This window comes from Hippoglossus hippoglossus, chromosome 6 (genome assembly GCF_009819705.1).
Source record: "Hippoglossus hippoglossus isolate fHipHip1 chromosome 6, fHipHip1.pri, whole genome shotgun sequence".
NCBI lineage: Eukaryota > Metazoa > Chordata > Actinopteri > Pleuronectiformes > Pleuronectidae > Hippoglossus > Hippoglossus hippoglossus.
This window is the reverse complement of record NC_047156.1, coordinates 20,870,177-20,891,300: the sequence shown is the minus strand read 5'-3', so window position 1 is coordinate 20,891,300 and position 21,124 is coordinate 20,870,177. Positions and strand designations below refer to the sequence as shown.

At 39.2% G+C, this 21,124-nt stretch overlaps 2 protein-coding genes across 7 annotated transcripts in view; one reads left to right on the top strand and one right to left on the bottom strand.

Annotated features, from left to right (window-relative positions):
• The window catches only part of LOC117763640 (microtubule-associated protein 1A-like), an 81,214-nt gene extending 77,365 nt beyond the window's left edge, over nucleotides 1–3,849 (top strand). For 3 of the 4 annotated variants that reach the window (XM_034588912.1, XM_034588910.1, XM_034588913.1), the window contains 2 exons: nucleotides 533–765; nucleotides 1,249–3,849. In XM_034588912.1, coding sequence (XP_034444803.1) covers nucleotides 533–765; nucleotides 1,249–1,404 — 389 coding nt within the window. In that variant the 3' untranslated portion in view covers nucleotides 1,405–3,849. The remainder of the gene's footprint in view (nucleotides 1–532; nucleotides 766–1,248) is intronic. The other variant, XM_034588911.1, reaches the window with a different exon arrangement.
• A 7,020-nt stretch (nucleotides 3,850–10,869) lies between these two features.
• The window catches only part of ppip5k1b (diphosphoinositol pentakisphosphate kinase 1b), a 53,391-nt gene continuing 43,136 nt past the window's right edge, over nucleotides 10,870–21,124 (bottom strand). For 2 of the 3 annotated variants that reach the window (XM_034588949.1, XM_034588952.1), the window contains 3 exons: nucleotides 19,719–19,856; nucleotides 18,744–18,857; nucleotides 10,870–13,251 (listed from right to left, as the gene is read on the bottom strand). In XM_034588949.1, the coding sequence (XP_034444840.1) occupies nucleotides 13,160–13,251; nucleotides 18,744–18,857; nucleotides 19,719–19,856 (344 nt within the window). In that variant the 3' untranslated portion in view covers nucleotides 10,870–13,159. The remainder of the gene's footprint in view (nucleotides 13,252–18,743; nucleotides 18,858–19,718; nucleotides 19,857–21,124) is intronic. The other variant, XM_034588950.1, reaches the window with a different exon arrangement.

Sequence of the window (21,124 nt, the reverse complement as noted above, 5' to 3'; positions counted from 1 at the left end):
TAATTTGAAACAGGACTTATAATTGAGCCTTATATGATCAAGAACTGTGTACACTGAATTAAAGGTTACTGCACTTTTGTTCCCTTCATCGTATCATTTTCATATGTTTATGTAAATTAAACTTAATAACCTCTATTGAATTTTGTCTAAAAATGTTTTGTTAGATATCTCCTCAACAAATATCATCGGCAGTCAGGGATAATAGAGGGTGGAATTTCCAGTATGATGGATCATCTTTTTAATGCCAGAAAAAGCTTGATAATCTATAAATAGTAAAAAATTAAGTTCAAATTAGGTAAAACCTATAAATCTGATTGAATTTAGGCCATTAGCCACTAAAATGAAAAAATCCAATTATGTATTTTTTATTATATAACTTGTTTTTGTATGTGATCAAGCTCCTAAACTTACACAATCACAACATGTGTTTAATTCACATAAATAGATAGTACTTGTTGATGTGCTTTTTACAATACATTTTAAGTACTATTATTATACTCCAATGTCTTTTTATATCCGTGTTCCCATCCAGTTAACAACTCACAGAAAACAAGTTCAGCCGTCCCCACTGGACCACCTGTCTATGTTGATCTGGCCTACGTGCCTAATCACTGCAGTGCAAAGAATGTGGACCAGGAATTCTTCAAGAGAGTTCGGGCTTCTTACTATGTGGTGAGCGGGAACGACCCGGGCAGTGGAGAGCCAAGTCGTGGGGTCCTGGACGCCTTGCTGGAGGGCAAGGCTCAGTGGGGCTCCAATTTACAGGTGTTTAATTATTTTCTATCTCTATCTGTCTATCTACTCTGCCATTTTTATTATATGCTCTGCACAAATGTGTGTTTAATTCTAAAAAAAATCATATCCACAGTATTGGCTCCTTTTTACAGACGATTGAGTAGTAGGGTGTGATCATGTACATCCAGCAATGTAAGGTGGAATCTCTGTTTACTTCTTCTCGTCTAACTATGAGCAACGACACCAGTAGCGTCACACACACTTTAGCGTCAGGACAGAGATTTTGTATGAAGTAGAGAGCTTCTCGCTTCTGGAGTTTCTTGATGGCCAAGACCATGTCGTCCAATAGCTGCAGGCTCCAGCTACATCAAATAGTTACTGTACAGACATGAGAATGGAGTCAATCTTCTCGTCTAACTCCCCCCAAAAAAGCCAAAATGTTTTTCTTTGATTCCTTCAATGCCCTTTCCTGAAGTTAGTGTCACCTGTTATCTCTCCTTGTGTCCCCGTCAGGTGACTCTGATCCCAACCCACGACACGGAGGTGACCCGGGAGTGGTACCAGCAGACCCACGAGAGGCAGCAGGACCTGAACATCATGGTTCTGGCCTCCAGCAGCACCGTAGTCATGCAGGACGAGTCCTTCCCCGCCTGCAAGATTGAATTCTGAGCTTCATGAGCCCTGTTTGTTTGTTTTCGACAGTGAGTTAAATGCCTGCCCTAACACACGTCTCAAACTAGGACTAAGAGTTGTAGTAAAAAAGTTAAATCATCCAGGAAATAGACAAACATCATCATCATCCTACAAATATATTAATATTAATTATAATCAAGAAAATGTTATGTTTCCCATGTGGAAAATCTCCTATTAAATGGCCAAAAAAATGCCAAAACATGAGTCCTTACTAATTAACTTTACCAAAATATCTCCCAAATAATCTCAAACCATCAATAGTCGCTTTAGATTATACGCAGAGTGCACAGACAAAAAATGTTCTCTTTGATTTCCATCTGTGCACATGACAAAACTCATCCGTTGCTCTTCTGCTCGCACTACACTAGTGTTTGGATAAACTCAATAACGACAAAAATCAATGTTATGTTTAAAGAAAAGAAAGAAAAAAAAACAAAATGTTCCTTCTTGTCATTTGTGCTGAAGTTTTAGAAGGTGTCTGAAGTTGCCACCCTTTGAAATGTTTCTTCTCGGCTTTCACAGCTTCGCTGGTGCATGATGCTTGTGTTTTAGCTCGGAGTCTTTCAGAGACACATGCTTAGGGTTAATGTTTCATTTAGCCAGTGCTCAAGCGTGGACTGCAGTATAGCGTAGATAGGCTTCTACACTGTTTGGCCATCTATGCTAAAGTGAATCCAACAGGCGGAAGGCAAGAGGACAATGTTTTTACACTATTCATATCTCTGCTTCTTATCATGGTCTTTGTTGGTTGTATGTACTCCAGTATACATAATATGATATATACATAAATGTTTGTATATCAATACAGAGGTTATTTATTTTGTGATGATGAAGCAAATTAGGACCCTGAGGTGAATGCAGGGTTTTGGATCGTGCATTTGATAAATTTTAATGAATATTTCCTTCATTTCCTCCTGTTCAACTACATTTTCTTGTCCCTGTCAAAATCACAAAGCGGTGGAAAAAACAAGCAGTGACCTGTGACAAATGTAGCAAAGAAAGCTTGTCTGTTCGTCCCTTTGGAGGGAACAATGCTAGGACCTGCAATATCTGTGTGTACTGTTGGTTTTATTTTTCAGGAGAACATCTGTGTTTAATATGTTACAGGGGGCTTCTTTGATGTGCCTTTAGCTTGTGGTTTTGGAGGGAGCAAAATATTTCAAGGACATTTGGAAGCAGACCAAGAAACCAGGGTATATCGAGTACAGGACTTTTAAACAGAGGACCAATCAACTCATATAGTACAAATACAAACAGTATCCACACCAAGGATAGTAAACCGTTGGCACTATGTAATCCAATTCTTAACTCCACATCCTGAAATGCCATTTTGGAAAATTTCCAAAGCAACATGAATGTCGTCAAGCAAGGTATTGCACCAAATACGAGCGCACTTTTCTGAGGAGGGAGAGGAGGGTTTAGACTTCAATGGTTTGTTTAAAGTTGAAGCACAGAGAGTTAGTGTAGCAGCAGAAGTTAACTTTTTACTGTCATATGACATAATGTACGAGTCGTTCCTCCAAACTGAGCTCGCTGCTCTTGAAGGACGACATCTCTAATACAAAGCGATGACCTAATATTAATCCCAGAGTATTATTTATAGAACGAGCATGAATGTGATAATTATGATTGTACTGGATATGAAGTAGGAATGCTGTAGAAGTAGTTCTGTACGTGTGAGAGCATACGATGCACACTGAGTAGCTGTTTTTATAAACACAGCACGGTTCGTTTTCTGTAGGTTGTATTGCGAGTGACTTTCTTCTGTGGGTTCAGTGTGAAAGGTCTTTCTGCTTGTTCACTGCCCAATTAGCTCATATTCAATTCACATGAATTTTTCAGATTTACATTTTAAAACATCAAGCTCTGGTTTCATTTTCTGAGGCTGGAGGAGGGGCCAGGCTGGGTGAAGCAGGGCAGGCTTGGATTTCCAGACAGGACTTTGTTGGAGCTGTTGACGACAGCTCGTCAGGATGTTGCCAACTAAAAGCAGAGAGGATCCTCTGCTCGCACAGTTTAACTTCACCCGGTTCTCTGACTCAAAAAATGGAAAACTTTCTTGAGAAGGATTGAGCATCTTGTTAACTTGTACAAGCCTGCATAGGATCAGTGCCAATTTCTTTTTGCCGTAAAACTCACAACACAAGCATTACTTTTTTATACCTCATCTTCCAAAGCCTCTGTGCTTTGCTCTGCCTGGCCTACACTTTTTCTTTCAAATCAAAGATAGATCATTTTTTCTTTTAGTATAATACTTCACAATTATGCACTTTGCAAGCCTTGATATGCATCTCATTCTTTGGGATGTTTTAGAGGCTTCTTCATTTTAGCTGTAGTTTATACAGCTGGGTACTCACTCACACGTACAGACATATTTTACGGCACGGTCACACATACACGAACGTAGGCAAACATTGTGGGTCAAAGTAAACCAAAGCTGATCTCCACGTGAAGCCACGCTGCGAATTTGCTTCGCTATAGGCAGCGAAAGTTTTATTCACCACTGCTACATTCACGTATGATTGACCGTGCCCTTAGTCTGGAGGGAGTTAATTAGCGTAAGTGCACACGTGACGTGCACCCAGTGAAAGTTCAAAATTACTCCCTGTTACTTAGAAACCCAAATGTTTGTGAAACGATCAAGCAAAAAGTCCTTTCCACCCTTTTATTCGCTGCTGAATGGAAACGTATCCAAAAACAGGGAGAAGCTTTTGACGTATGGGTCAGATGTTGTGGACGCTCTGATGCGTCGTACTGTCTTTCAGTGATGTTTTTAAGTTGGCAGATTCCAAATACTTGGTCTTGAGATGCTCAACGCTGTGAATCACTCAGTAATGAAACTGTAAAACTATACAGAAGCTGAATGCACTATACAGGAGATATATTTTTCTGAATGTAGAGTTGGTACTACCTTATGAATGCTGCTGGATCAAAACAATAGACAAAAAACTAATAAAAACAAAAAAATATAAATAAAATACTCGCACCAACTTAGACAGAAATCAATTTAAAGGGAGCACAAAGGGGGGGTGGGGAGATACTATTTTCTGTTTTGGCAAATTGTCATCTCAGTAATAGTTCTTCTCCGAAGTAGGAGAAAACGACAGATTTTTCAACAGAGATCCCATAACAAACGTATATTAACAATAACCATGCAGCTGAAACTTTTCCCTTTCCTGAATATGACTTGAAAAACATGCAGATTCAAAAACTATCAATAAAATCAAACAAATTCTACATGTACACTGATGTACTGTGCATGGAAGTGTACACAAGACGCTCTGGAAAGAACACATGAAAGATATAACAACTATCCATCTTGTGAAACGTGTTCATTTTAGCTGACTTTAGTGACAGTATACAATCAACACTGCTTACTGTTCTATAAACCAAGGAATATATTCAAAACGCTGACAAGATACAGAATGAAAAAAAAATGTGCATCTTTCTGTTCAATGTCATGAAGATATTATTTGATCACAATACTGTATCATCCGTCCATCTAATCTTTCTGCATGTGATTTATTTAGTTATAATCCTGAATGTAATTGTTTAACATGGAAATAATAACAAAAAATATGATGCTATTTTAAAGAGGTATATTTGAAAAAAGCTAATTGTCTTAACTGGTACTGAAATGACTTACAGTAATATAATACTGGGCTGTGCTTTCATTGTTTGCCCTATTAACATGTTGCTAAGAAGACGCTGTATTGGTAGTTCTGTTTTATTCTCTCTATCTCTCTCTCTTTTCTTTTTGCATTGTATTAATCTTACTTCTGTTTTTCTTCCTCAGCGCAATATTCAATATCTCTCTGTCTCTTTAAATCTAACTGGTTAAACTAGAACTACTGCAGATTCATTGTAAAAGGGAAACAGCCTGGTGATCATCAATTAAAGTACATTTAAATCTGAATGTGTTGTGGGTTTTCATTTTACATCTTTTAAATACACAACGAGGTAAAAGGTCTAACTCCATTTTCCCAAGTGCCGCTCGGAGAAAAAAAAAGTATAGGATATAGAATAAAAGCAAATTCCCTTTATTCATATGGAACACCTGCTGTCACCTGACTAATAGAGATATAATTGTAAGAGAGGAGTATTTGAGCATCTTTAAGTTCAGTCACACACTAGCTTTATTAAAGTGTAGTTTCAATCTATACATCTTCCACACTAAACCTTTAAATATGATGATTTTAATTTGTGTTTCTGCAACAAGCCTGTTTTTCATTGCACTGATAAAAAGTGAATAAACTATAATATGAGCTGGTTCAATTATTTATCTGTAATGAGACAGAACTGCAGTCTAAAGCGAATTTCAGCACTTAATCGAGAAACCAATTCTAGTTCATTGCTAAATGAACGAACTCTCGACTGTTTGTTTTTTTTCATTCTATTGCTTCATTTGGTCGTTGTCATTAACTCTGATTGGTTCTAGCTGGTGAACAAACAACCCTTTGCCTCTGTTCCAGGAAACAGTGACTCATCAATAATTTAGTTTTAATTGGCCCGACTGCATCTTCAGTGTATGACAAGATAAAGAAAATAAAATTACTCTTTCCAAGACAAAACACCTAAATGAAAGATGCACGGTAAAATACCTGGCTGAAAAATATAATTTTTAGCCATGCCACAACTATGGTCCAGAATAACAAAAATTGGTTGAATTATCATGATATTTGGTCCCGACATTCATTGTCCCCTGAGGATGAACTGCTCTACTCTTCCTCTAAAAATCCATTTAACAGCATAATTTGTTCAAACGTTTGTCCAACACTTTGATTTATGAGAAAGTACCTGCATAACGTATAACTCAAGTTAGTGTAGCAGATGTGACTTGGACAAGATTAGCACCAAACAAATAGATGAACAGACAACTTGTATTATGTCATGTATTCATAGCACTTCATTACCAAGTGAAACAGCTACAAACAAACGAGTAACGTGCCTTTACATTAATGGTTTGTACTAGTGTTAATATTTAATTTTAATGTAATGTGGTGGCACATTATTCTGTCAAGTTTGCTGACATGTCACAAAGCAGGAAATATTGTTGGTGTACAGTAAGTCATTCCTGATATTTCAGACTCTGAATTACAGTAAGTCATACAGCGTTTTCATTATGAACTTGCTGATGTCAGCCTTTAGCTTTAGGATGCTTGAGAACAGCCGCACTGGGCCGCTAGCATGACTTTACACACTTAGATCAGTTAATGAATAAATGTGGTGGAGGAAATTAGACAGAAATTTGGTTTCATGTGACCTTTCCTTTATTCTAATCTCACTAATCTTGTCGATCGAAGTTTTTATAAGTCTTACCTTATTACTTAATTTGCACTAATACAAAAACTGTAAATAGTCTTTAAACTGTACAATGTCACAAAATATCAGGTAACTAGTCACTGTGAGGCCTTGCCACAGAAGTACTTGGAGCTGAATACTAATCTTAGCACACTGATATACTGATGTTTGCCATTATATTATATAGTTTTTATGATATTTGATAATCATTTTAGTTTAAAATATTAGCATGCTTTGCTAATTAGTAAAAGACAGTTGAAGCTGAAAACCTCCTAATACCTTGTGAAGTTTGGTTAATATGTCCTGAACACACGTTGAAAAACTTATCTAATATTACCCAGGAGTCTTATTCTGTATAGTCCAAAACATACATTAAATGCTTTTGAGTTAAAAATTGTAGCTTTATAGGTAGGACATGGTATGTGGGACATTATGTAGTCATCTGTTCTTTTGAACACAATAACTAAAGAACCATACATACAAAAGTATAGTAGAAAATTCATACTTACACCACGGGTACCCCAAATGGAGCAGATGATCTGATTTGGAGATTGCACTTTAGAGATCCTTTCTGCATACATTTCCCAGAAACGGCCATAACTCCCTCACACTCTAAGCTAAGAATTTCAAATTGACAAATTGCAAATACATACATGCTGTTGTCAAAATCTTTGATAAAAAGCGTATTGGTGAACTAATTGGAGAAAGATGATTTATCCTATTTTTAAAGACTTGATAATAAGGCATAAGTCCAAACTATACAAGTGCATTTACTCAATAAAGTCTTTTGTACAAAACAAAGTTTTCTGAGTTAAACATGAGGGAAGGAAATTTGATATTGGCCTTAATATTGGAGATAACAGGATTGATCAGGTCAGCTTTGATTCGTCAGGTGAAAGGATGAAAGTTATGTTTCCACTCCACATTTGTCAAAAAAACTGAAAGGATTTCTGTTTGATTGTTACACGACTTAACTGTGAGGTATGAGTGAGTATGACACAGCAAAGAAAAAACACTACAAGTGGGAGGGGTGGCAGATCAATGTGGGCTCCACAAACCAACTGGATGGATCCACATCTCCACCTGAAGAAGTCACATGCACACACGTTGCATTCATTACAGCCAGTGATGAATGGCTTCGATATTATCTCTGTCTGCCCTTTTATTGCAGTAAGTGTGTCACCCTGGAGCCTTTCTCTGTTTTGTATGAATAGCACAGGAAGAAAAACAGTAAAACAGAGAAAGAAGAACCCCTTTGGTCTGTTTTTGACACACGTTGGCGGCCTCTCTCACCTTGGACGTGACACTATTTCATGCAGTTTGGATCTCTGGTGGGGTGAGACGCCACACATTGCTGTTCAGCTACCACACTGCCAAGAAAAATACTCCCCCAGTTGCCATAGCGACACATTTTGGAGGAGGGGAGTGGAGGGTGTGGGTGTGGAGGTGGCACTGGAGGTCTAACTGGGCACCTCCCCGTCTCCGTTGGGTTTGGATACAGAGACTCGAGGAGGGTAATTCTCTCATCAGGATGACTAATAGTCTCATCTCCTGCCCTCACCTCCCACTTCTCTCGTTGCATTTATGTTTGTATTTTAAGCAATTAGCGTGAGCTAAGTCACTGAACAGTAGATAGGTCAAGACATTGGGACACTGTGACCTCCTACAGTGGAAAATACACGTGTAAAGGAAATAAGGAAAGAGCAGCTGGGAGAAAGCCTGAATTGAAAAATATGTGTAAACCACAGATTTAAGTTTATTTTTCATTCCTTGACTTATCTCTCAGAGGGCTACGACTGAAAAGGGAATGGATAGTTGGACCAGGAAAAGCACATCCAGTGCATCTTTTAATCTTATTTCTGATAAGAGGCTTTCAGCGATACGTGGTGTCAACATGGTTCAGGCATGAGTCAGCAAAGCCACTGCTTACTTTTTTTTCCTAAACACAATTTCAAGTGCCATGGGTCTGAAGCACTGTAGGCTTATTCCACAGATTTTCATCAAATTCATTTATTTGTTTAATATCAGAAAAAATACTGTAAATGAGGCCAGAATTAGCTACATAAGCTAACTTTCATCTGTTGTCCCTGGCCAAAGCAACCTGGAATAAAATAAAATGACCTGTCTTATATAGTTACAAATATCTATGGATAATTCCTGTGCATTAAACATACCATCCAAACTAACTCTACAACAAAGGAGTGGTGTGGTGTGTAGATTTGGTGCAGGTGATGATCCTAGCAGCAGAGTTTTGGAGGGTATGGAGTCATTTTAGAAGTTTATTTGGAATACCAGTGAGAATGGTGTGACCGTCGTCAATGAGGGAAGGGAGCAGGGTATGAATCTGAACTTTGGTGCAAAATCCCAACAGCTCATGCGAAGGCATTTCAGACTTTTTCCTCACATAAAAAAACAAAAGCAAAGCTGAAGGATGGAGAGTAGAAGGTTAAGCTCTTGTCCATAGAACTCTGAAAAAATGCAGACCAGGTTTCAAACAGCCTGAAGACTCAGAGGAAAAGAGCAGTCGTTTTCTGGGGTCAACACAGTTTCTTTTTGGTCGGCACCAAACCAAACAGGGCAGAACTTAGCTTCCAGACACATCACATACACAGTGGGTCCTTCACACAGAGACGTGAGCTGTAGGCTTTTTTCATTCAACTTTATATTCAATACCATCTCTTAAGACTGAGCTGTAACATTTATTTTACCCTACAGCATTAATTAAATGTGTGTGGGTGCTTTTCTTTACACTCTGATAAAGGTCACAAAACTACCTGCAGTCTGTTTCTCATCTTGTGAAACTGTAAATCAACTGTGTACGACGAAAGATGTGTGCTGATGAAAGTGTGTGTCTGTGTTAAGGGGCTTTTAAAGAGGTAAGACTTTGTTTAAGGGCATCTCACAAAGATAGAAATACATGTGTGTGTGTGTGTGTGTCGATAGAGACGGAATGAATGGATGTTTTGTGTTGAGTCTAGGAAATAAAGGCAGAGAAAAAGACTTGTCATCCAGACGGAGTGAATGACATCAGCATTTGGCTTCCAGTGAGTCGGCTGTCTCCGTCTCTCTCTCCGTTCACCCAGCGCCACTCAGGGGGAGTCTATTACATCTGGGGGCGCCGCCATGGCAACGCATGGGAGCAATAGGAGGAGGCATGAGTCATCGCTATTCTTAAAAGCTGTTTGGAGAGGAAAGGAGTGGAAGCAAAAGAGAAGAAGATGGGAGGAGAGGACAGAAGAAAATAACTCCACCGGGGAGGAGGATCATAAAAAAGGAGGGTGATGGGGATGAATATGAGATTAAGGTGGAGGAAGATGAAGTGAGGAGAGGATACAAAATGAGAGGAAACAAAAGAGGGGAGGAGCTGAGGGGCAGGGGAGTGAGAAAGGAGAGCAGTCAAAGAAAGTAGAGGAGAAACAGGAGGAGAAATAAAAGGAGATAAGCAGCAGAATAGGAAGAATCGGGTGACGAAAAACAGAAAAGCGGAGAGAATAAGAGAGGAGAGGTCAATTTCCAATGAGGTAAAATAGATGAGTGGGGATGAAATAAAGAGGAAGACAGAGCAGGGGAGGAGGGAACCAGGTGAGGTAAGGAGATAGAAGAGGAGATTAAAGTGACGGAGGAGAGGAGAGAGTGGAAGAAAGAACAGAGTGAAGAAAAACAAGAGATGAGTGGAGGAGGAGGAAAAGTTGGTGGTGGAGAAGAGAAAATGGGAGTTAAAAGGAGGGATAAAAGGAAAGAACCAAAGAAAAAGAGAAGAGTGGGAGGGGAGGAAAAGATTGATGGCAAAGAGGAGAAGGACAAGAGATAAAAACAAAAGAGAGAGAGGTGTTGGCACAACAGTGACAAGGAGCTTTGTTTATGGAGCAATAAGAGGCTTATGTGTCTGGACTGGACTTTGTGCCATTAATAACACACACACACACACACACACACACACACACACACACACACACACACACACACACACACACACACACACACACACACACACACACACACACACACACACACACACACACACACACACACACACACACACACACACACACACACACACACACACACACACACACACACACACACACGGCAGGTGTGAGCCCATGTGATTTGTTGTTCTTTACAACATATTGAACAATGTTTTCACTGTTTCACTTTTTTTTATTAACCCCCTTCCTCCCCTTCTTCTTTTCCAACATCACGTCTCGACCTAAACGTCCATCGAAAAAGAAATGTTACAGAATTTGCACGTTAAACCGATTTTGTTCTCCAGCAGCCAATCTCGTCACAAAACATACACACCCCTCTGTGGCTGCCATTAAATTGAACATTAAATAATAACATAAATACACATACATACAATTACCTACATCAACAAAAAAAAGAATGGAAGGAAAAAGAATGAATCTTAATATTAAAATCAAACTATTTCTGGCTAAAATATACATGTTTGTTCTACAGCAGGAGTTTGGGCTCAGATCATTTTCAGTTAAACTAGGTTGAAATTAAAAAGGGAGCTATTTTATTTCTTTCATTTGTACTTTGGTGTTGCTGACAGCACTGCCTGAATGCAGTTCTCTTTATTACCGCACTCCTAAAAAAAACTGCAAGTCACTGCTTTATCATGGAGCTTTGTTTTGGTCAAAGTTATAAAAGTATCTGTATTTATTTTGAGATTTTAATTTAACCAACTGAAGGTGAATTGACCCCTGGTTCATTCATGTTAATGATAAAAAAAAGTTCCACTTTCAGATTCCTGACAAGTCTACTTGAGCATCACTTGTCTTCACAAACTGTCACTTGATTAATTTAACACTAAAAAAATACACAAGTAATTTGGTGTGGTATCACACAGTCTGAAAACTGCAGTATTCAGGTAGTCGTCATATAGAATTACATTTATACTACTCAATCAAATGAGGTTTCGCTTTAAGTCTAAAATAAATCTAAACCAAAGATTTTCTTGAAATCAAACCTCAGTTGTGACCACCCCTCAAATAAAAATAATATAATACAGCAGGAAACCAACAGTGTGTGAAACACTTCAATATTTCTCTCACAAGTTATTTAAAGGCACATTTACACATTCATTGCGTTTCCATTTAACAGCAGATGATCATAAAATAATAAAAATTAAAAATAAAGAGTATGGCAGTCGAATCAAGCACTTTGTAATCCGAGTCCTGATGGTGCATGATGCCCATTCTCTGTATGTCACAGTGTCGGACACATTTAGGCTGCAGCTGCTGCTTTGGTGGACAAAAGTTTGAAAAGGTCTGAGAATAAAACGTTATTTCTAAAGGTTTTCAACTTCTGCCTTTAAAAACTAAATAATCTTTACAAACCAAATATACATTGTGAAATAATGTTCACGAGTTCATAAAGGAATAGTTTGACACAGGTAAGCACATCTTTGCTTTCTTACCAAGAGTTAGATGAGAAGATCAGTGTCACCCTCATGTCTGCACACGGAATGTGAAGATACATTTTGCAAATGGGATATGACACATTATATCCAATTTATTTAATTCAGACATAAACTGCAGTGTAAAAGCTTCTGCAAATAAAACCAAACTGTTGTTCTTTACACTTTCAATTTTATACAAATCACAAACAGATAAAACGTGTCGATTAGAGGAGGTGTTTCATTATTTTTGGACAGACTTGTCGTTTACCTCCTCTCTCTTTGTACCGTGCAAAGCCAACAGATTTTTCATCATATTCAACTAACAGATCAAAGGGATATTAACACACTTATCTAACTCTCATTTCCACAAGTTTAAAGTATTTTTTCAAAGCTTTGATTCTCTCCCCCACTTCATGCTCAAAAAACTAATTTCTCTAAAGCTGGACAATGACTGGCTAAAAGTACAGCTGTAATGCAGCAGAGACATGTTTACCTTTTGTATTCTCAAATGTGACTATATGACAGCTGACTGGCAGTCTCTTGCATTTCAGCTGTAGGTGCAGGTAGTTTCATGAGGCAGCTGGTGGTTGAAGCATTGGGTTTTGATGTGGGCAGTATCAAAATGACATCACAGGCACCACTGGTCTGAGTTTTGGCTCAATGCACTGTTGAAGGAGTTGCAGCGGCTTGATGAAATTGCAGCGAAACTGAAGAGGAAGATGCAGGTGATGAGAGGTTTAGAACTGGTGAAGGTGCAGAGTTTTCTTACAGTGCGGAGCAGGGGAGGAGGGGTAGAGCTGTGGTCTGGCTGCACCAGAAGAGTCTGTGTTGAGTGTGAGTGGTTATATTAACAGTTTGTAATACCTAAGGCAGGGTTGGACTCCTCCAGAATCATTTCCCTCCAGTGTTTCTTTGGGCTCGTGAGCGGAGGGACAACAAGAAAGATGTAGAAAAGCACGGAGACGAACAAACCAAGGGCCTCATGTTGTCCCCTCTCAGATACCCAGAAGTCCTTGCGTCAGTCTACTCACTGAAGCTGAAGTTCAGGCCAGAGCTCTCTGTGATTGGCGAAGAGGGGCCCGCGCTGGACACAGCACTAGAGGGGATGCTGCCATCTGAAAAAAAAGAAGAAAGAAAGTTCAGTCAATTCTCTATCTAACTCAAAATACACGATGATCCCAACACATACAACAATCTACACAAATTAAACAAACATGTCTGAAAACATCTGTACAAATAATTTATTTTGAAAACCTCTGTCAGCCCCCGAGGGAACAGTTAATCTCTTTGTCGAACCGGAGCACCTGCTCCAGTCAGAGAGAGGCCGTGTTTGTTGTGATACTGTATGTGTGTCATTCTGAGGGGAGGAGCAACGCCATCCCCTCGCCGAATCATCTTCTGCTCTGTTGCCATGGAGAACATAATAAAACCATTTTGATACATCAAGCCAAGTGTATGTGTGTATATGTATGGGCATGAGCATGGGCCTTTTGACTTTGGATTTCTTTTGGCCTCAGCGTTTTGAATGTCAGACCAAATAGCCTCATTTTGTTCAGCAGCCGGTATTTTTTAAGAATCTGGACAACAGAAGGTTCTTTGATTTTGCACAAGATGTGTGAAGGGGTTCTGGACTTTGTTTCACTGAATTCTTTCATTAGAACATTGTGGAACAAAAGGTTTTTCTTAGAGCTGGTATTTCTACCACGCAGCATTCTCTCTGTGTCTCTCTTGGTGATTCACATGGTGTGCTCTTCTGGGTTTTCTGTTTTATACACCATACCTACTTTCTGAATTTGAGCATTTCTGAGTTTGCTCTTTACATTTTGTATTTCTCTAGATTGTCTTGTTTTGACCCTCTCTCCTTTCCTCACTTTCTTGATTCTCTTTGTCTATGCTTCCAATTCTTTCTCCTTTTCCTCTGTTCTCTTACAGTCGAATCCTTTATTTGCTTATTTTTCCTTCTCTAACTCTCTGTCTCCATCTCTGTCTCTCCTGTCTTAGAATTTCTTCTTTTAATTCTGGCTGTGTACTGATTTTCTCTCTCTGCTTTTTTGATACTCTCTATTCCTCCTCCTTCGTTCCTCCAGTGACAGATGTTGCCACACAGGAAATATTAACATCAAGATTTAAAATACTATAAAACTATAAAACTTATTTGACCCTTTCTGCCCTAGATGCACTCTGCATAGTTGGAATGTGAAAATGGGTCTTTCAGAGTGAGTGCTGCCCCTTATATTGCCTGATTTTATTACATTTTAATGAATGTCTGACGGGGTTGAAGAAAAGTGGGCACACAACTTTGAAACCTTATGAAATATAAGATATTATTTTTTTCTTTTTATGAAACAAGCTATTTTCAATCATTAAAAATATTTGTATCCATTTTATTGCACATTGATTGATTGAACCCTTCTGTGTGGACATGCTGTTTTAGATGTAGTGGGAAGACAGTAAGTGTCATAGATTTAATATAATAATTATTAAATTAAATTGAAGAAGATAATTGTGTTGAAAACATTCTATTCTTAATCCCTCAAAACATCTACATTTGAAAATATTTTAATTTTAAACCTAATAGCAGTTGCAACTGCTGGATGTGTTTTGTCCCATGTCTCAAGAATCAGTGAGTTAGAGCTAGGGTTGGGAATCCTGGAAAAGCAAACTAGAGCAGGCTACACTTTGAAAAAAATGTACAAATCGTCTTTGCTTCAGCAGTGTATGTCTTCCCGTCTGAAGACTCCAATCATGTTTATTACAGTCCTGCGAGGGCTACAGACGGTTTTCTTTTTTTTCAGATGACATTATTTATTGATGTCTATCAGGACGTGAAGACGATGTCAACAAATAAGATAAAAAAGGGTTTCAGAAACAGATTACCTACTATTTCTTCAATGTTTTATTTTGGGCCCTTTTAAACGGATAAGTAAAATCATATCATCACGATTTTGACATATGAGATGATATCCAGTGAGAGTCTGGTCTTGCTGAGTGACTGACTGTAGCCCTGCTCTGACAAACAGCTGTAACTGCCACACTCAGCAGAACAAGTGTCCCATTCATGCAGCTCTAACCTCCAGCGTCCCTGTCTGTTCACTGTCTCATAAACAAGGCCTAATGAGTTCTGAGCAGTTTCAGCCGCCCACATCTGGAGCAGGTACCGATGGGACCGAGGACGATGGGGAGATGAACAGAGAACTGAAACACCCCCCACAGTGAGCCCCATGTAAATAACATACACAAGAGGTGGTGCACGGAAACGAGGAAACAAGAGGAGATAAGTGAAAGAGAGATGAGTGAGCAGAGGCTTCATCAATCAACAGCAGTGGTGAGAGGATAAATTTATCTCCTCAGGACCTGGGGGGATAAGATGAAAACAAACAAAAACAAACAGAGTGAAGAAAGGAGGAGAAAGAAGAGAAAGGGTGACAACATTGAAAAGGGGGGTCAGGTTGTTAAAGAGGCTGTGATGTTCTCTCCAAGTCCTATTTAGGTTTAATAAAAGATGCTGATCCAACACGGTGGCCTGCCAAGCATTTACGCTCTGCTCCTATTTAGCTCATCCGACAGTTTTGGTGCTTTTTTATAAAATGCAACTCACTTTGTGAGAAGCCACCTCCTATTATCTTACTCAAGTCATTTTAGATGAATCTTTCAAAGCCTGCTCAGGTTGGTTTAGTGCTGAAACCATGCATCGTCATTATCATCATCATCATCATCATCAGGCGACTGACAAATAATATATTCTGTATATTTTTGATAAACATTTAATCAGTCAAGTGGAGCCTGACATTTTTAATCTTCACCTTGGAAACAGAAGAAGTAACAAAACAATCTCAATTGAATTAATAGCCATTTAAGTCATTTATCAAATAGTAAGGACAGATATTTACTGGTTTCAGCTCAAATGCAGTTAGAATCATTTGCTGCTTCCCCTGTTTAATGTTATAAATCAATTACCTTTGGGCTTGTTAATGGTTGGATTAGACAACACAAGCATTTTTGCCTCTGCCAAGGAAGTTCTGCTTTGGTTTTTTCTTTCTGTTAGTTTGATCTGATTTGTGTGCAGGATAATGCAAAAATCTACTGGACAGATTAACACCATCCTTGGTGTAAGAATGCTGTATGGGTCAGGGAAGAACCCATTATACACTACTCCCTAAAAATTATGGGACTTAATCGTCACAGTATAGCACCATACGTGGGGTCGCAAGAGGGTTTGCTGTGTCTCCCAGCCCAGTGTCAAGAGCATGGAGGAGATACCAGGAGACCGTCCATTACACAAGGAGAGCTGAACAGGGCTGTAGAAAGGCATCAACCGAGCAGCAGGATCTACATGTATATCTGCTCCTTTGTGTGAGGAGGAAGAGGAGGAGCACTGCCAGAGCCCTACAAAATGACCTCCAGCAGGCTACTGGTGTGCATGTTTCTGACCAAACTGTCAGAAACAGACTCCATGAGGGTGGCATGAGGGGCCGACGTCCTCTAGTGGGCCTCATGTGGCCAGAGTGATGAGGCAGTTCCTGGATGACGAAGGCATTGATGCCATTGACTGGACCTCACATTCCCCTGACCTAAATCCAATTGATCACCTATGGGACTTTATGTATCGTTGCATCCGCAACGCCAAGTACCGCCACAGACTGTGCAGGAGCTCACTGATGCCCGGATCCAGGTCTGAGAGGAGATCCCCCAGGACAACATCCGCCGACTCATCAGGAGCATGACCAGCCCTCAATGAGTTGATGATTTTGGTTTCCATTGACCGTTGTTACATCATTTTGTTCCCAACAAATGATACAATGTACATCAGTAAAGATTTTTTAACTTGAATAATTCATTCATCAAGATCTGATGTGTGATTTAAGTGTTCCCTCCATTTTTTGGAGCAGTGTATTTTGGTGCGGTTATGGATCAGGGGGCAGATCCATTACCTTTTATTTTTACTTTCTTTAACATTGTGTGATGTTTTTCATTATTTTTGTTTATTTGTCAGAAAATAATTCATGTAGCTTGATGAACAAATTCGGACAAATCCGACATGTTTACGTAACTGATATTCGTGTGTGTGAAGTTTTGAGCTGATCCAAATAAATATCCGAAACTAGTGAATTTAAATGTGGTTTCATAAGGGGTCTGTTGGTGGAGACATTTTCTCTACTGAGTGACATTTATTATTTATTATTTATTATATACTCATATTTGCTAAACTGAAAGAAGAAACAAGTTAAACCTGTGTGCAATCACAGTACACAAATTCATTTGTTTTTACATTTCACATTTTCAGAGCTTCTCATTGGAGCCCTATGAAGCGCTGAGCGAAAGGTGTCACTGTTGTTAATGTAAATGAATCGTTAATTTATTTTGGGAGCTTGTGATAAATATCACCAACACTGGTGGATTAGTTGTCAGCATCTAAAACTCAGCTGTTCTTAATATTCCTCCTCATTGAGAAAATTATAATCAGCAGACTAATAATTAATGGGAATAATTGATAGCTGCAGCTTCAGTTCTGAGCTCTCTTCAAGGACGTTTGCCTCCTAACTGATGAGGGACTGAGATGTGACCTTTGTGTTATGATTCAGTGAGTATGTATAACCACTGGGTCAGCACAGATAACTGAATCTATCAGCTACCTTCAACATGAAGGTCATGCTGAATGTGAAGGAGGTGAACAAGGTTTTGCTGAGCCGACACCCTTTTCCGACGTCACTCTGTTGTTCAGTCGTACTCAGCTCCTCCTCCTCACACGTGGCAGCTGCCCAGGACCATGACAAGCAGCTCTGCTGGAACTACTGAGGAGTTTAGCCATGTTCAAGGCAGAATGTGAAACTGCTTGGTGACCGCACTAAATGAATCAACATGTTCATGTGTTATTTCAGGCAGTATGAATTATTCTTAGGGAGTTCATTCTGATTTTACCAGTTTTTACCAGTTATTATATTTATAGGACAATCAAAGCTGTGTTCAGAGTTGGCAGGACACAGGTTGACATGGCTTTGTGCCGTCACTACAATCAAACACTGTGCGAAGAAGAACATGCACCACACAAGTATTTTGTTGTGTATAACATGTAGACCAGACCATGAAAATTTCATATAAATGGAATGATGATTGTGACATGAGGAGTACTTCTTGTTGCCAGTAGGTGGTGCTACAACTGAATAATAGCATGTAGATGACTTCAGACAGGGACTCTGTATAGATTCTACATTTGCCATGCTGCCGGTGCAACACCGTTTCCCAAAAACTCACAATTTTCCCAATAGAGTGTCATCAAGATCTTGAGACTTTTCTGATCAACTAAGAGTTAGATATTTAGCTTAACAGCAGCATTTGGATGTGGTCAAGTTAGTACTTAATGTAACACTCCAGCTGCACATAAGAACCGTAAGAAAATCATGATCTCGGTTCAAACCCATAAGTGATCTAATTTCTAAATGACGAGTCTACACCATATTATTTCCCAATACCCACCCATAAGTATTTTTGACATACATAACACTTACTCTGAATATTTTTTTTCTTAATGTCTTATGAACTGTATTGTGCAGACATCTACCAGAACAACTAAAAGGAGGTCATCATAAAAATCTTTAAAAACACTCACGCCACAGAGGCTGACTTGGCGGCCGCAGAGAAGTCTCAGATCCAGAGGAGGACAGAGGCTGCTGTGGGCTGTAGAGAGACGTCTGGCTCTGAGAGTCAAACAGGCTGGAGAGCGCTGCAGTGGAGACGCCACAAACACATTAACATCAGTTCCCAAATGTCACACACCAAAGCTAATTTTACTCGATGGAGCAAAAGCATCGTAAAGTTCTGGTGTAAGATCAAATCGATATCACAGGAACCTTCAGACTTAAAACAATCTACAATTTTGAATGGCACCACATGGGACTGAACAACTTATTAACTCAAGCAGTTGTCATATTTCATATTTGGCGGCAAACACTTTTCAGACACTGACAACATTCAGCAATTTGTATCGTTACTGGTGATGATGCTGAGTCACTCATTCATTCAGCAGTCTTTTGTTATGAGGAATTTCTGCACAGTCTTCATTAATTGAATCCCATGATCTGTTGGATTTAGGTCAGGTGACTGACAAATGACAGTTAACAGCAGGGGTGGATTCAGAGACAGGGCCAGGGGGGCACTGGTCCTTGCTGAAATTATATTGGTCCCTGAAGCGCTCCTGTCCTATCAGTAGTCTTTTTTATAAACTTTCAAACAATACTAACAATAAATATCACATGTCATAAGCTGGTTACTAAGACCTAATGTGCTGAGTATAGAACCAAAACCGCTAAATTAGTCACTGTCTAAATACGCAGAAAGTTCCTCTTTACTTTGCAGCAGAAAAACAAAGTCTTGTTGCATTAATACAAAATTTCAATCTGAGTATTAATAAATACATTTGAATAAATTTGTGCGTGTGATTTTTTTTTTTACATGGGTAGCTAAGCTATTTAAATAATTTTAGTCAATTTGATTTAAATGTATTTATATCAATGTATAAGTAAAATACTAGTTCATCTGTATTTCATGATTAGTATGTAGTTGCTGCTTCACAGTGTGGACCCACCTTTCATGGTTTTGGCGTGGGCCTCGCTGCTGCTCTCACACACCGTGTTGAGAAACTCGTCCACTTGCTTCAATGACAGCGAGTTGTGCAGCGTCTCCAGCGGGTAGATAGAGGGCACCATGGAGCAGCCTTCAAAACCTGCAGCAGTGACAGGACAGACAGAAACATTGTACCGCTTCTCCATCAGACCCTGAAAGGAGGAGTGGTGAAATGACAGCTCTCTGTGCATGTTGGCTGTTCAATTCAGTTCACTCAGCGCGGCAGCCATTTGTATTTGTTAGCAAGCAGCGCAAAGTTTTGAGGCTACTGCAACATCTAAAGTTAGTGCCTTGTTACTTTTTTCAATAGTGGCTGATACAACAGACACAGTCTGTAAAGAAGATAAATTCAGCTGCTAAAATATTTGTCAGCAAACGTACCATCAGCTATATGGTTGATGATAATTTCCTTCTGTGGTTAGTGACCCCATATTAACAAAAAATTATCACGTATCATTCATATACAGTGAAATGGTTGTGCAACCACAAGGAAGATCATTTCTTATCTTTATCATTTTGACATTATTGTAATATTGGACAAACATCTGGCTCCAGACTTGTAAAGAAAGTGATGGAGATTATAGCATATATTACTGTGTCCACTGGTTTCTTTGGTTGTTAATTTACAACCAGGTGATGCATACAGTGATCAATCATATAAGTATAAGTTACGGTCAGCTGCATACTGTCATTACAATGGCTGATATTAAAATGGTTACTTTAATGGTCAAGATTTCAGATCCCACATATTTGTAAGAAAAAAGTCAAAAATTAAGTGCTGCCAACAATAATAAAGGATCACACTCTGTTTCTGCAGTGTAAACAAGTAAAAACAACAAAGAAACATCACACACACTGCAGAACGCTGCAGCCAATGGCTCTGGATCAGGAGGAAAGATCCCAACTGGGCCCCAAGATGCTAGGGACATGCACCCAGGTCTGATCAGCCTGTGGTGGGCCTGCCTTAGAAGAGGGTGTCTTGTGATTAAAAGGCAGAAACACCTGATGACGCTAAGGTGCACAACTAACACCTGCTAACATCAACTGGTAGTTGGTAACCTAAATTGTGCAGAAGATCTTCAAACGTACAAGGGACCATCTCATCCTATATTCTAAAAAAATAAATAATACTGATATGCAGCTGAAAACTGACATGGGCCAAAAATCTTATTCCGAACAGAGCCCTGTATACAAACATATTTAAAAATAAACGAAAAAAAAAGTGTTTTGCCTTTTACCACACAATGCCACCAATAACAGACACAATGATGAAGTGATTCCATAAAAAATAAACAACAGGCGCAGTGCTTCGAATTCATCAACCTCTCCAGAGAACATGCTGATCAGCGCTATGTTTCCTCTACATGA